The 14,519-nt window shown below is 39.0% G+C and overlaps 1 protein-coding gene across 6 annotated transcripts in view; it reads left to right on the top strand.

The window, feature by feature from the left end:
• The window catches only part of LOC146465725 (solute carrier organic anion transporter family member 4A1-like), a 291,465-nt gene that overhangs the window by 8,037 nt on the left and 268,909 nt on the right, over positions 1-14,519 (top strand). For 4 of the 6 annotated variants that reach the window (XR_014868194.1, XM_085128183.1, XM_085128181.1 and 1 more), the window contains exons 3-6: positions 1,679-1,809; positions 11,421-11,619; positions 12,618-13,183; positions 13,744-14,107. Coding sequence is in view for 5 of the 6 variants with exons in the window: in XM_085128183.1 (XP_084984309.1) it covers positions 11,484-11,619; positions 12,618-13,183; positions 13,744-14,107 (1,066 nt within the window). In the remaining variant the exon portion in view is untranslated. Of the gene's footprint in view, positions 1-1,678; positions 1,810-3,107; positions 3,207-8,397; positions 8,451-11,420; positions 11,620-12,617; positions 13,184-13,743; positions 14,108-14,519 lie in introns of those variants that run through there. The other 2 variants (XM_085128185.1, XM_085128186.1) reach the window with 2 other exon arrangements.

Here is a 14,519-nt window from a genome sequence, read left to right as displayed (position 1 = left end):
ATGTTTGTCTTGAATAATACATGTACCTGTCGAGATTCTGTGAAAGACATGTTTTGAATTTGCGGTGCTGTCGCTAGAATTTCAAACAGCCAAGGATTTTTTTTATCGAGAAATGGAATGACAGCTAGCGAATAGTAGCAAAGTCACAGGTGTTGTCTTTGCAACCGACTGTCAACAGCGTCGAACGGTTGAATATTTTTTCAAGCCGTGTTGTGGCGAAATTCTGAGGATTTGTGGCAGAACTGTGGCAGGTAGCCGAACTGTTTTCATTTTAACGCAGTTTATAGCAATTGCAATGTTTTGGTCAATTTTTGTTCTTCTTTTAGCTGCAAAACGCAAGTGACGTTACAAGTTTCAGCTTGGTTGTGGAAAAGCTGCATGAAAATCCTGAGATTGTTGATTGGTTTGTTAGTTGGCTTTGCTGAAATCGCTGCCATGGGTGTTAAGGAAAATTCTCATTGTTTTCTTCTATTTGGACAACCTTCACGCATTTTAAAGATATTTCTTTCAGCCTTAAAAACGTGAAGGAAGGTTATTTAAATCTATGTATAGGGTTTTAAAGCCTTCACGTTGCGGCTTTAAGGAAACATTTGCCGCACCTTTGTTGAATTTAGTCTAGGGACGCAACGTCAGTGAGTCTGTCCTTGGTTTCCATGGCACCACATGTCATTTGCCGATTCAGCGATTTTGTTCTACGGGCCACCTTCTAGCGCAAATCTGTCACAGAAAATGTTTTGAAAGTGAAATGAAATGTCCAATTAAATTCCTTGTTAAGTAAGATTTGGTGATAGACCTAAGTGTGGGGCTGCGACACTGCAACTAAAGTACGTTTTTAAATGAAAACCGAAATTGTACATCATTTCTATCCTTTCTGCTTTGAATTAGTACTGACCCGAATCGAAGTGACCGTTTTGCCGTTACGTGGAGCCGTCACCCCAGACAAAATTTCCGGTACCGCCGACCGAAAATTTAGTCCTCTTCACAGGAACAGCGAGAGAAAATGACCGTATATTTGAGATAAAACTCGTCTTGGAATGAAGCGATTCATATGTTCGTTCCCTGGGAGTTGTTACCTTGCAGACTAACTTCGCTCATCTGGGACGTTTTCTTTGATGATGGATTATCATTAGCGTTAAAAAACTAACAGAAAGGTTTCAAACGCTCATAACATCTCCAACAGTGTAACTAATGACAGTACGCCTAAGGAACGAGAAAATATCGCATATAGGATATGAGAGGTATTAACTATAGATTCCTTAGCAGTGCTTGGTAAAGATTTCGTTTTGATAAGTGCTGGGTATTTTTTCGTTTGTATGATAAGCGGTTACCGCAAAATTGCGAATATAAGCTTTGCTTATTTTCGTTGAAAGGACTATTTTTAGGGGGCTTATTTTCCGTCTTATTTGTCACTGGATGGAATTTGCGTTTCCAAATTGGCTGGGTTTGACAATAATAACAACTTGTGGCACTAAGCCAACAGCATGAAGCAGTTAACCCTTAAAGTACTTGGGCTTGTTTTCGGGGTGGGGGAGGGGGGGGGGGGGGGCGGGTATTATCGAAAGGATTTTAGGCTGTGAGATTAGGGGACTTGTTTTCGAAATTTTACAGTTATCACTAAGGATCCGTTTAATTTATGTGTGCGCATCTTAAGCTTAGATTTAATTCTTATATTTGACAGGTTTCCTATTTGGTAGTAGATCTGTTTTCCAAGTTGTGGCGGGGCGTTCCAGGACCTAACGTTCCTGCTGTTTGTACAACGTTCAGGTGGAATCAAACATCTGGCCTTTACTGGGATCAAGGTAGAATAAGGTACCGTATGTCTACTTGTACATTGCGATCATTGTTGATGGCGTGGTTACACGAGGAAACCTTTGTAAAATGAAGTTTGGCTCAGTTTCAACGAAAACGGGCGAGTTTTGGAAAGGTGGCCTTGACTTGTACTCTGCGTAACTAAAGTGGTGAGATGGGTTGTAGTTTATTTTGCAACTGCTCACGAAATTCTCTTTTCAGCGCGGCGTTGTCAAAAGTTAAAACGTTGTCAAAAATACAGTCTCTGTTATACAGCGTCTAACAGGCAAAACAGTGGAATCACGAGCATTTATAAGAACGACTTTAAAGCCATGAATTTTCAAATTTCCAAACGGCCATAAAATCCGTCCCTTGCGATTTACTGGCCAGAAATTCGCTCGTATGGTTAATTATCTCACACTCTTTTTATTTCCTGCAGTAATATCTCACCCATTTTTTGTTTTAAATTGTAATTATAGAAAAGTTATTTGGATAGCTTGAGGCCTTTTTACTTCATGATTGATCTGCTGTCGAATCGCGAATGGCACATAACGGTTCGTCGCACGGAAATATCTGTTGTGAGGGCTTGATAATCTCCTAACCCAGATACCAAGATGTAGCGTTGAAGAAAAACTAGATTTGGTATGAAAATCTGCTGCTAGGCTCTTTGGAAAGGCCGATGAGCGTGTAAGTTGCGTGCAGTGAATATTACGATTCGCAATAAGATTTCGTTTGCTAAAATACTTGCCCTAACCCTGACCTTAACCCAAACTTAAGGATGGTGCCTACTAATACCGAAGTATCTTTGCGCGGTTTATGACTATGCGGAAGTACAGCATTTCTTAAAGAGATACCTTGCGGCGCTTATGGCAAATGATGTATTTTGTCTTTTTAACCTCAATAAACAGGTTTGCAACTCTCCAACGCTCAATTTGCAGCCTTTTCAGATAACCCCAAAATAACAGCAATAAAAACAGATACAAACTAAAACAAAAAGAATATCAACAACAACACGCAACATTAGGTTAAATTAGTCTTAAGTACTGTTATGCTTATTGCTTTGTCTCAAAATACTCGGAAAAAAAAAAAAAACGCTTGCATGAGGCAATACAAATAAAACCACCTTGTAGCTAAAGCCTAGAAAAAAAAATTAGTTTCCGTGAATTCTTATATTTTTTAATTTTCATTATTCTGCCTTTATTCCCGGATAGCTGAAAGCACTTTAAAAAACCGCAGGGTGAAAACAATGTATATTAGCATGCGCTCTAGTGCAAAATGACGTCAAGCGTCGAGTGGTTATTGTGAGTAAATAAGTTTTGCTTTAAAAGACAATAAGACAGATTTTCATAACAGACGACTCATTACTGAGTAAAGAGAGACAACAAACGAAATTTGGTTATCTTTCCATTTTGTTTGAGGTGGGTTCAACTTGTTTCTTTTTCGAACCGTTAAATGTTTGATGCGAATGTTAAATAGTTTGTTTATTTTGGAGATTATGCAGTGAATGGTTTAGCCTTCCGCTCTTTGGCTTGTTACTACAGTGATCGTTTGTGTTTTTACATGTAATTTGATAACGTTTTTCGTACTTTAAACTTTCGTTTTGTTGCTGCAAGACGTTTAAAACTCTCAAGTCTCTTGCTGTTATCTCGTGTATGCTTCGCGTGCGCTCTATATATTAGCTTTCCACGAAAGGCCTTTGTCACGAATCTATAATTGTTGCGTCGAATTGCAAGTGCCTAACTGCTTCCTTTGTACGCCATTTCTACACATATTTTAATTGTAAACATCCCAGTTTCTTGAAAACAATGGCAGGATTAGTTGAAAACAAGTGGGAATAATCTAAATTAAGGCTATCGGATAGTTTTGAAATCATTTTGAATTCATCTTTGTATACAGCTCGTTAATTTTCGAAACCACTTTCACTTCGACGAATGTTGAAATATAAATTAAAGCTTAATGAGGCTAGCTGACCTTGGGCAAAGGATATAATTATTTTACGGTTAATTGAATCTTCCGTTATTTAAATCTGCGAGAGTTCGTATTAACGGATGTAAGTTAAAATATATGTATACAGTGTATACAGTATATGTATTCGAAGGTAAAGGTGTACTTTGAGACATTACGGTGGCGTCTCTTTTGATTATTGAATATCGCTACGTGGCAAACAAAATAAAGTGGAGAGTTGAAAGTGCCAAAGGGCAGAAATAACAATACGAAGAAATGTCGTCTCAAATCTTCGAGGTTTTCCCTTTGTCAGTGCAAAGATCCGACTAAATTTCAGTAATGTGAGATAACCGTTTTGTAAATTGAAACTTTCAGCGACTCTTCAGCTCTTATCCGTGCTAGCAGAGTGTTTATAACTATTAACTATGAGGTTCCTGTAAGACTGAGCAAGTTGTTAATGCTATTCAGTAGGGTTAGAATACTTTATCTTAAGATGTGCGTCATTTAACGTCATACTTGTTAAATCGCTTCTGCAAATCAATAGGACAAACATGTTTGAGAGTGGAAATGAAAGTTCGAGTGTATATATTTTCAACATACAGTACGCGTATTGTTGCCTCGTTTTCCTATGGGAAGATAGTTCGACGAGGGGGCGGGGGGCGGAGCTGCCTAGAGAGACCCATAGATCAGCACAAGCAATACATGTACCTTATTTACTCGAGAAAGAGCTTAGCTCGATTAGGACCGCTCTCGAATCAACGCCGCACTTAAGGGCGAAAAATACTCTCAGAAAGCGCCGTAGGCCTTAGCACAAACGCGGCCCTTATTTGAAGCACTTGAGCTCTGGACGCGACGCTTGTTCGGAACGGGTCAAAGTAAAATTTTAAACGTTAGGTTTGTTTTAGATCAGCTCCAAAGCAGATGGGAATAAAAATGTGATATTGACATTTTAAACTGTTTGTTGCAGGTTTAGGGAAAAAAAAGAGAGTGTAGATATATTTTATTTCAAGTGTTTTTTAAGCGTCATCCTGGTCGGAACAGGCGCTGAGCATTGCGGAAATTTTAAAAAAAAAATAACAAGCGCATCCGTGCTCTTTGTACCAAATAATGAAATCCATTAGCGTTAACCTTCGTTGGACTTTTGTCCAAAACATTGTCATGCATTCGCTAATTTAAAGAGAGAGCGCCATCAATTTAAATTGAAATGTGGGTGAATTCATTTAACGACGCATTACTGTTTTAGCATCGATATTTGCAGAGAGGATTTTTTTGAGGCGACGTGAACTATCGTTGTAAAGTTATTTCACTGAACCAGTTTGAACTTAAAAGTATCATTCGACTTAGAAAAGGCAAACAGCTTAAATGACCACGTGACCATGTTTATCCTTCATTTGTGTCATCATGAAAGGGCGCAATTATTTGGCGCTATTCTCATCTATGTACTAATTTTTTCAAGAAAATATAAACGCGATTCTCATGTTTGCCGTTTGCCGTTTGCTTTAGCAACGACGACGACGGCGGCAACGAGAACGTCAAAAAAGCGTAACCAAGACAATAACTCTGCACGTGCATTACACTTTTTGGCACATTTCTTTGCCGTCACTGCTCGACAAAGGTGCGAAATTTCGTGATGGGACGTTTTATGGAGGACGTAAACACACGGCCACGAGTTTTTATTCTCTTTTCAAACTTGGGTGCGGTCTCCAAGAATTTAATCCTCACAGAAATGTCCAGTTATGTTTTATGTTTGGATCCTTTCCAACTCGTTCCCACGCTCTGTGACAAGATTGGGCTCCCCTAGCGCTGACCCACGCAAACCTTGTAGGAAGAACATTTGTTGGTCAAACAAGAAGTTTGTTCTAGGTGAAACCCGGGAAACCATTTTAGTACGCGGTTAAATTATCAGACACACGATGTGGGATGAAAACTGTTTAATCAATTCGTTTTTTAAGCGTTAGACTATGCATATTTCTTGTGCATCTTTTTTCACGGAAGGGACCTTGCCATTAAGCAACCACGACGGCGACACGAAAAAAAACAAAAAAAAAATAACAACAACAACCACGTCACAAAGCGCAGTGTTTTTAAAATGAGCAAAACAATGGATCTGTAAGTACATCAAACAATAAGGCTGGTTTATTTCTTGTTCTCTACACAATTACAATGTGAAATGATCAAATTTACGGTTTTACGGAGAGCCTGAATGTGCAATACTCAGTGAATTTTGCTTTGCCCAATTGAACTCGAACACGCCGCATTTTAGTATATTTTAGTAATTTACTCTGGCTAATACAACAAACGTAAGCAGCGCAATGAACCAATCAGAATTCGAGGCAAATGCATGTAACCGGCGTCAAGCGCGGGAAAACGCGCGTAAGCGAGGCACGGTTGGTTTTGGTTTTCATTGGTTGAGAAAGTGGCGCAAGTTTTACTAACCAATCACAAGTCGCAGTTAAACCACACGAAAGCAAACGCAAACTATTTTCGACACAATTAAAAACCACGCTAGTTTAGTTATTCTTGTTTAGTAAAGCGGTAGTTTTGCAACTAAGTAGACTTGCTTCAAATAGATTTTTTTTAATTTCTTTGAATCACAGGAACAACAATTCACAAATTAATGCTTAAGTCATTTTTGTCCCTTAGAGACAAACACGAACGTTTTAAAGTGCTACCGTTAAGTACTCAGAAATAGCCTGTAAAGCATTCCCCACACGGAACGATTGTGCTCATGTTGCTTCTTTTGTTATTTTTCTTCTATTGCTTCTGATGTTTTGATGTAAATCAATAACTTTTCTTGTTTTTTGTTGTTGTTTCATTTGTTGGGGTGATAGAATGGTGGTGGATTACATCGTTCAAACTCCGTATGAATGTTGAAATGCAAATGGGAGATGCGATGTTAATACATACATGGTAGTCGATATAAATTTTCTGATGATCGCAACAACCCAGGTAGAAAGCACTATAATGAGCTTTGTCAGCGAGGGGCTTGATGTTTTCGTCCGAATAGGCCTTATCACGGTTTTCGACGCCATTTTGACGAGTAGGCAAACAGGCTTGAAATAACAGTGTTTGTATGGAAATCAGATGTCAAATTACTTTCATAAAACATCGCTTCTGAAAAATTCATGAATTAGCACTGGGAAAAGGATTTTAGGAAAAAAAATTGGAGGGATGTAGCTGTGCCAGAAAGCGTCAAGTCGTGTTTTGAACTTTCCATACATTTGTCTGTTAAGCGAACCAGCAGTGAACTGCTACTAAAAATAGTTCGCGGGAAAAAAATAGAGGGAAATGTATGGAAAGTTCAAAACACGACTGGACTCTTTCTGGCACAGCTACATCCCTCCAATTTTTTTCTTAAAATCCTTTTCCTAATGCCAAAAGTTTCCAATTCATGAATGTTTCAGAAGCGATGTTTTATGAAAATTTTGACATCGGATTTCTATACAAACGCTGTTATTTCAAGCCTGTTTGCCTACTCGTCAAAATGGCGTCGAAAACCGTGATAAGGCCTATTACATGGTATCCAACGTGGTTACAAAAGCACTTACTGTATGGCCGCATGCCGGTGACAAAGTATCACGTGGTCAAATCTCAACTACCTCAGTTTTCGATTGGTCAAGAACGAGAGCTTATTCAGTGTAATTGGTCGAGGCGATGTTGCGCGAATTTCTTTCAAGAACTTTAGTTTTGGGTAAACAAGGAAGCTTTGTTTCGAAAACATGCACTGTTTGTTCTAACGTGGTTAAACATAGAAGCATGTTTCCATAGCAAACGTGCGCCCAGCTAGCATCAATGCTTTTGTCTTGATTTTTGTTTTGCTTCCGAAACATCTTGTTGATAAATGTTGAAACATTTGCATCCCCAACAATATTTTTAGTCTAATATTTCAACAGGTACAAAATCTAACCTAACAGACACACTTTCAAATTATTTCTCGAAAGCAGCGCAAGGCTGGCGCTTTCACTACCGGAAAAAAATACAAGTGAAAAAGTTTAACTGAAAACCGCATTTAAAATCATTTCTTTTTTAATTACAGTACGTAATCGAAACAATTGACCAAACATTGTCAATATTTAGCACTTAAAAATTAATTAAATTTGTGTCCTTTTCATGGGAAAGATCGCAAAAAAAATACATTTTCAAATCATTTTTAATTAAAAAAAAAATTGTAGTGAGCCAAAAATTTTCTTGCAAAAGAAAAATTAATTTTCTTAGATCTATAACTACAATTTCCAAACTAAATTTACAAGATGTTGAGTTTGTAATCTATTCATGGCCAACAACTCGGTCCGAGGAAAACCAAGGGTTGGAATATCACGTGTTGCTATCTTTAGCAGTCTTAACCAATCAAAGCCCACGTTGTATAAAAACAACTGTATTTCTTAAAAAACAAGGAACAAGAAGACAAGACAGAGTGAGACAGTCTTCTACCACTGCTTTAGTGTGCTTCCAGAAATTCTACATAGACTTTTGGGTTTATTATCGTAAGGGGTGGATTTACTGATTTGTTATCGTTACATCTCTCAGTGCGGTTAACCCACTGTTTTAATTCTTTCCTGCACATTGGGCCTGTAGTTTTGATATTATCCCGGGGCTTACAGCTGTTGGTGTCTGTTATTTTGATCCAGTAGTTTGCCGGCTTTCTCTCCTTACTTCTGTTTGCAGCGGGGACAATATGGTCGATGTATGAAAGTAGGTTGAATCGAGGTTTCGTGAAGGTGAGGACAGACTTTTTCGTTCCAAGTTCAGTTTTGATTTGTGAATATTTTGCTTAGAAGCATCAGGCATTCGCCTGAATTAGACATCATGTAAAAATGTGCAAAATCAAATACTCGAGTATGGATTGCGCGAATGATATTCACAACAGATGCTAATTGCGACAGTGATTCGATTCTTTTGCACCGAATTCTTGTGTCTCGTTTTCCTTGGGGAAGAGATGAACAGAAAATCTAAACCCTAGCCAGTTCACAGCTCAATTACAAGTTGCCGAATTAAAAAAAGAGAAAAAAAACCTTCAGCTTAGCGTTCGCCAAATCTAGTCTCTTTCGTGTTTTCCTGTCCAGAGTATCGACAAATCTTTCGCCGTCTAGTTAGAATTAACCATTAATTCAAATTTACAGACTTATGTCGTTAAAAATACAGTACAGACTTGTTAGTCAAGTTTGCCTTCCAAATTTCGTGATACATCAAATATTATTTTCCAGAAATGTGTTTTGTCATTTTTCCTCTCTTGTAGCAGTTGTTTTAATTAGAATCGAGCTTCCATAATCGCTTTCTTTTTATTTTAATGCTTGGCTCCGTTGTGTGGCAGGTCTTTTGTGATACTCAGTTAATTTGTTAGTTTCGTTTGAGCTTGAATCATTCTGTCTTCAACAGTACTTCGATTCACTTAGCGAGGCGTCAAAAATATTGTGTAATTAAGACAGCTTTGATGAATTTGTTTACTTATTCTCGTAAGAATTTGTGTCATTGTAAATTACCTCGTTCGGGTGCTTTAATATTCCGTCAGGAAACTGCTTGTTACTTGTGCCGTGTGAGGCCATAAGTCTAGAATGGCCGGCGTTCGAATTTTTTTTCTAGACGCGAATTTCCACAGGTACTCCACGCTCTACGAGTCTTTGTAAATAATCTTTTATTATTAGGGATGGGAGATGAAATGTGTCTTTCTTTTTTGGTACCTTGTGAGGACTGTAGCTTCAAATCCAACGGTACAAGTAAAAGGCCAACTCTAGCTTGTTGTCTTTCTAATTTTTACTCATTAGCTTGTAACTACAAGCGTGGAATATATACTAGAACTAATTACAGGAGTCTAGACAAGTTATTCATTAAACCCTTTGGAATCCTTGCAGAGATTCAGTTTTGTGGATAATCCGCTAAGCGCAGGGCAAAATAAATATATATGCTATTATCTCTAAAGACTTAGCCGTCTTAGACGAAATTATGCTCTTTTTTTACTAGGATGTCTTTGGATGGTGTAGGTTTTTTTTTTTCTATTGGTAATTTGTGATTTCTAGCTGTAGAATTCATAGTTAAGTCATTGTTTAATGCAAAGATTTTCTAATCCCATAAGTCGGTTCATTGGTGCTTGTGGATGCTTAAAACTCGATTAAGGGTTTCCATCTTTATCGTTTAATAAGATTATCTTTTATTAAAGGAGTGAAAAAAATAAATTATGTATTATACCCAAGCAGAGGTAATTGTCTTTTGTTTTAGTCCTATTTTACGCCGGATTTCAATCGAATCAATTCTTAGGCCAACTAATTTTGGTCGGATTTCAGTCGAATCAATCAAATTTTAGTCGAATCAATTTACCTCGGATTTCCGTCGAATCAATTCTTAAAATCAATTCCTAGAATCAATTCTTATGCCAATTAATTAATTAAGAATCAATTCTTAGGCCATTCACCTCTGCAAGTAAAGTGTAGTGGTTGTAATGACCTGATTTACTGCAACTTTTGACAATTTCCTGGGCTTGAACTACATTCAAAGTAAGTTAACTATAGTGTGTTAATTGGGCTTTTTTCTGCAAAAGTTTGTTGCCAAGAGGTGATCATACAGCATTTATCCCTTAATTAAAAATAAAACTTTTTTTATAAAGCTATTTAACAATTATTCACCGAAACTGGGGTGAATAACCAGGGCGTTGCCGAGTTAAAATCGATAGTTCTAGAAGTTAATTTTCATCGCGTATTCAATAACGTCTTGGTAACCATGGCCAATGTTTCCTGCTAGGTTAGACGTTTGTTTGTGTTCTAATACCTCATTAGTGTTTGCACTGTTTCTTAACCACAGGAAAACCAAACAACTGACATGTTTAATTTTGTGTTAACCCTGGTTTAAATCGGAACAATGGCTGTCCACCGCCGGGCAAGGAAACACAACTATCAAGGCTGCGTTTCTCTCGCTATCAAATGCACCTGTGCGTTTTTATGTAGTAAATGTTGCCTAGTTCATAAGTAAGCGGGGGGAGGGGAGAGGGGGAGAGCGGGGGGGGGGGGGGTGGGGGTCCGGATATTGGCCAAGATTTGTGATTGGTAGCCTGATGACAAAGCTCTGGTTTACTGGACAAAATACTACTCAATATTGCCTTTTATGAATGTGTGGGAAACCTAAGAGAGTGACCGTGAAATGGACTAACATCACATCCAATGAGTTGATCAGTTACAATCATGGTCGTGTAGCCACGGGCTCGTCTTTGTCGATTTTTCCCGACGTCAACCGTTAACCTCTCATAAGCTGAGTGTTTTGCTGGACTCATAAAATATTCAAAACTCAAGTGGAACCACGAGCCGCAGGTGAGTGGTTTCACTGCCAAGTTTGGAACATTTTATGGCGTCATTTTATGGTCTATAAGAGTAGACCATAGAAAATTGCCGTCGATTTGTTTTTTTGCAAAAACATGGAAAAGTACGAGCGTAGTTGGCTGTAATTTCCTTTGCGAAAGTGCGCGCGTTACATCTGACGTCATTTTTATTATCTGTAGTACTCTTATAGACAAGAGCCATGAGCCAATCAGAGCGCAGGAATAGTTATAGTGATAGTTATTGTAAAAATTTCTGAAACATCACTAAAACGTCATTAGAAGCTTAAAACCAGAGTCAAACAGCAGCGAATCAGTAATTTGTTTAACAATCTCACATCCACTTGATTTACATTCGTTCTGATGTATTCATTCTGTTTCCCTTCAGGGCCATGTTTTGTTCCAGTATTTTGGCGTGGTATAAGCTGTAAGTCATTTGAAGCTGCTAAAGATGGATACTGAGGAAGAAAAGCCAAACGAAAGAGATCTTTTGTGCGGCTGGAGGTCGTTTCGACCGAAAGCTCTTCAGAAACTCAACACGCCGAAATGGTTTCTCGTGTTTCTTACAATTTACTCGTTTATGCAAGGTAAGCAACACCTAGCCATCGTGACCAGCCACTGTCGTTTTGGTCTGAAAGTGGCTGGCTGTCAATTAAAGGGGGGAAGTTTCATGGGGTTTTTGACCTCTTTTGTTAAAAATGGTGAAATAAGACCTTCACTTAGCTACAAATTAATTCTAGAACGGTAGGAAAGAATCAACTCAATTCTTGAAAGGAACAACTCGTGATCTGTTCTAGCGCATTTTGGAAACAAGAATGCGAGAACTTGAAAAACGTTAGCCTAACATTTTTGTTTCTGTTGACATACAAACATTTTTGGGTTTTGAAATGACTTCAGATTGAGAGAAAATCAGTAATTTCCGTGGCACATCCACACCCAGTGGCTTTTCCTCCATTGTTTTCCAGGTCGAATTCGAATTTGGAAATGTTTGTTTTTGTGTCGAGAGAGGAAAACCGAAGAAAAACCCTCGGAGCAGGGACGAGAATCAACAGTTAACACTCGGCCCACATATGATGTCAACGCCGGGAATCGAACCCGGGCCACATGGGAGGCGAGTGCTCTCACCACTGCACTATCCCTGCTTCCACAGTTCGGTCTGAAAAGGGGCTAGGATTTCAAGATGGGCACTGCGTATCCCCATGAAACTTTATTTACCCTCGGATCTGATTGAGGCTGTTTAGGCCTCTAGCAAAATACATGCTAATGTCCCGAGAAAGAAACTAATAATAGTTACAAATGTAATTAAGTGAAAGAGTTATCCGAAAGATGAAATGTTTAGCACTTCTTGTCTAAATAATTTGATATTAGTCATTGACCTTGGCTCGTCTGAGGGAGAGTTCCAAGCTTTGGAAGCAGTATACACTGTGGATTTCAATAATAGATACAAAAGTTTTGAGGATATGAATGTTACAATTTTCGATTATCCGTACTCTTAATCATGGGATATTCTCGAGAGCATGTTGAGATTAGATGTTTAAATTCTGGCCATAGTAGACGCATGATGTCTTCTTATTCTGTTTTTCAGGGATGATAGCCACTGGTATGACAGCCGCAGGTCTCACCTCACTGGAAAAGAGATTCAAACTAAGCAGCAAGCAAAGCGGTATGATTATAGCAGCGAATGATGTCTCCGCCCTTCTCCTCATCATCTTCATTAGTTACTTTGGAGGCCACAGAAACAAGGCTCGGTGGCTCGGCCTAGGAGCCCTGGTAACTAGCTTGGGATGTCTGCTGTTTGCCTTGCCGCACCTCCTTGTGGGTAAATACACTCCTCTGGAGTTTGAAAATGCAGCCATCGGAGACGTGTGTTTCTTCAACAACACCAGGGCACCGAGCACCGTCGAAACATGCACTGAGGCTAAAGGCTACACTGCCTGGAAGTACATGCTTGTGTTTATTGGGGCTAAGCTTCTCTTAGGTGCCGGGACCACTCCATTGTTTACACTGGGCCCCGCGTACATTGACGAGAATGTGAGCCCCAAAGCAGCGCCCATGTATCTAGGGGTCTGGTTCACGGCCACGTTTTTCGGACCTGGCATCGGGTACGTCGCTGGAGGATCGCTTTTGAACGTCTGGGTGGACCTCATTCAGGTAAGGCGTCTGACCCTTGAACCGTGGATTACAAGTGGCGGGAAATGCAAGGCTAGCGTTCCGTCATCTTCCAAAAGAACAAATGAAATATCACAGTAATATTTTCGTCTTTCGAAAAATCTGAATTCCAACAGTGACACAGGAAATACCGCTTAATATCTTTTATGTGAATGATGGCATCATGGACTCGTAAACAACAGAACTGCTCAGTAGCTTTCGTAGGAATGGTCACACTTTAGGATGTCACCCACAGACTCAAAAGTTAGAACCCCCTTTAAGAGTATGATAAACAGCAACACCATTCTTAATTTCATGTTCATTGAAATCGTTCTCAGGGCAAATGTCGTCTCAGTGCAAGACGTTTTTTTTTTCAAGAATTGCCGTAACTCTCTCCGTCATAGCGACATTTGCGTTATGTTACATAGTGATACTAATTTTCAAACCACAGGCCTATTATAGTTGTGGATATAGCGTTCTTTTATGTTAAAGATACAAATTTCAACGCTTGTAAACACCGAACTTTACCGTAGCTTTACTGAATTGTTTCATTTCTTTCCCAGCCCCCTGGAGTTGACATAACACCCGACGATCCCCGCTGGATCGGGGCCTGGTGGTTAGGTTACTTTTTCGGGGGCCTTCTCCTGCTGTGTACCTCCATAGCACTGCTTGGTTACCCTAAGGAGATGCCAGGAGCCCGGGAAAAAAGAATGGCTGCAATCAAAGAAGGTCTTTTACCCCCTCGCGATGAACACATTCGAGGTCGAGTGAAGGACATCTTGCCAGCTACTAAAGCTATTCTGACGAACAAAACATTCATGCTAAACACGTGTGCATTCTGTTGTACTACGCTCATCGCAACGGGTCTCGGTCCGTTTGTCTCCAAGTTTATCCAGTCGCAGTTCGGAAAATCGTCTTCAACAGCAGGTATGTGCTGCCGGTTTGAAGAGTATAGAGTAATAATGCCTTTATCTGTTTTTCGTTACTTTATTATATTTACATTCAGTTTTAAACTCCTCCATTATTTTTGTATGTATATGTTACTATTTATTGTACTTGTAATGCGCAATAGATCATATTAAACATTCTTTCTGCGCACTATAAATAGTAAATTATTATTTTTATTATTGTTGTAGTAATAATTTCCAATAGCGATGCTAATGCGGCACTGGGCTCGTTAAGGAATGTCATCGTTAAATCTAGTTATCTGTTTCTGGTTAAATAAATAAGATACAAATAAGTGCGTACATAAATGTATAGATAATAATGTCTAGAAAGCTGCAACGCGTGTGACGAAATTTAGCTCCTTGTCGATTTTTAAATGTAGGTTTTTAAGATC

This window comes from Pavona decussata, unplaced genomic scaffold, assembly GCF_977016875.1.
Source record: "Pavona decussata unplaced genomic scaffold, jaPavDecu1.1 SCAFFOLD_155, whole genome shotgun sequence".
NCBI classification, from domain to species: domain Eukaryota; kingdom Metazoa; phylum Cnidaria; class Anthozoa; order Scleractinia; family Agariciidae; genus Pavona; species Pavona decussata.
The sequence above is the reverse complement of the archived record's forward strand: the minus strand, read 5'-3'. Positions and strand labels throughout refer to the sequence as shown.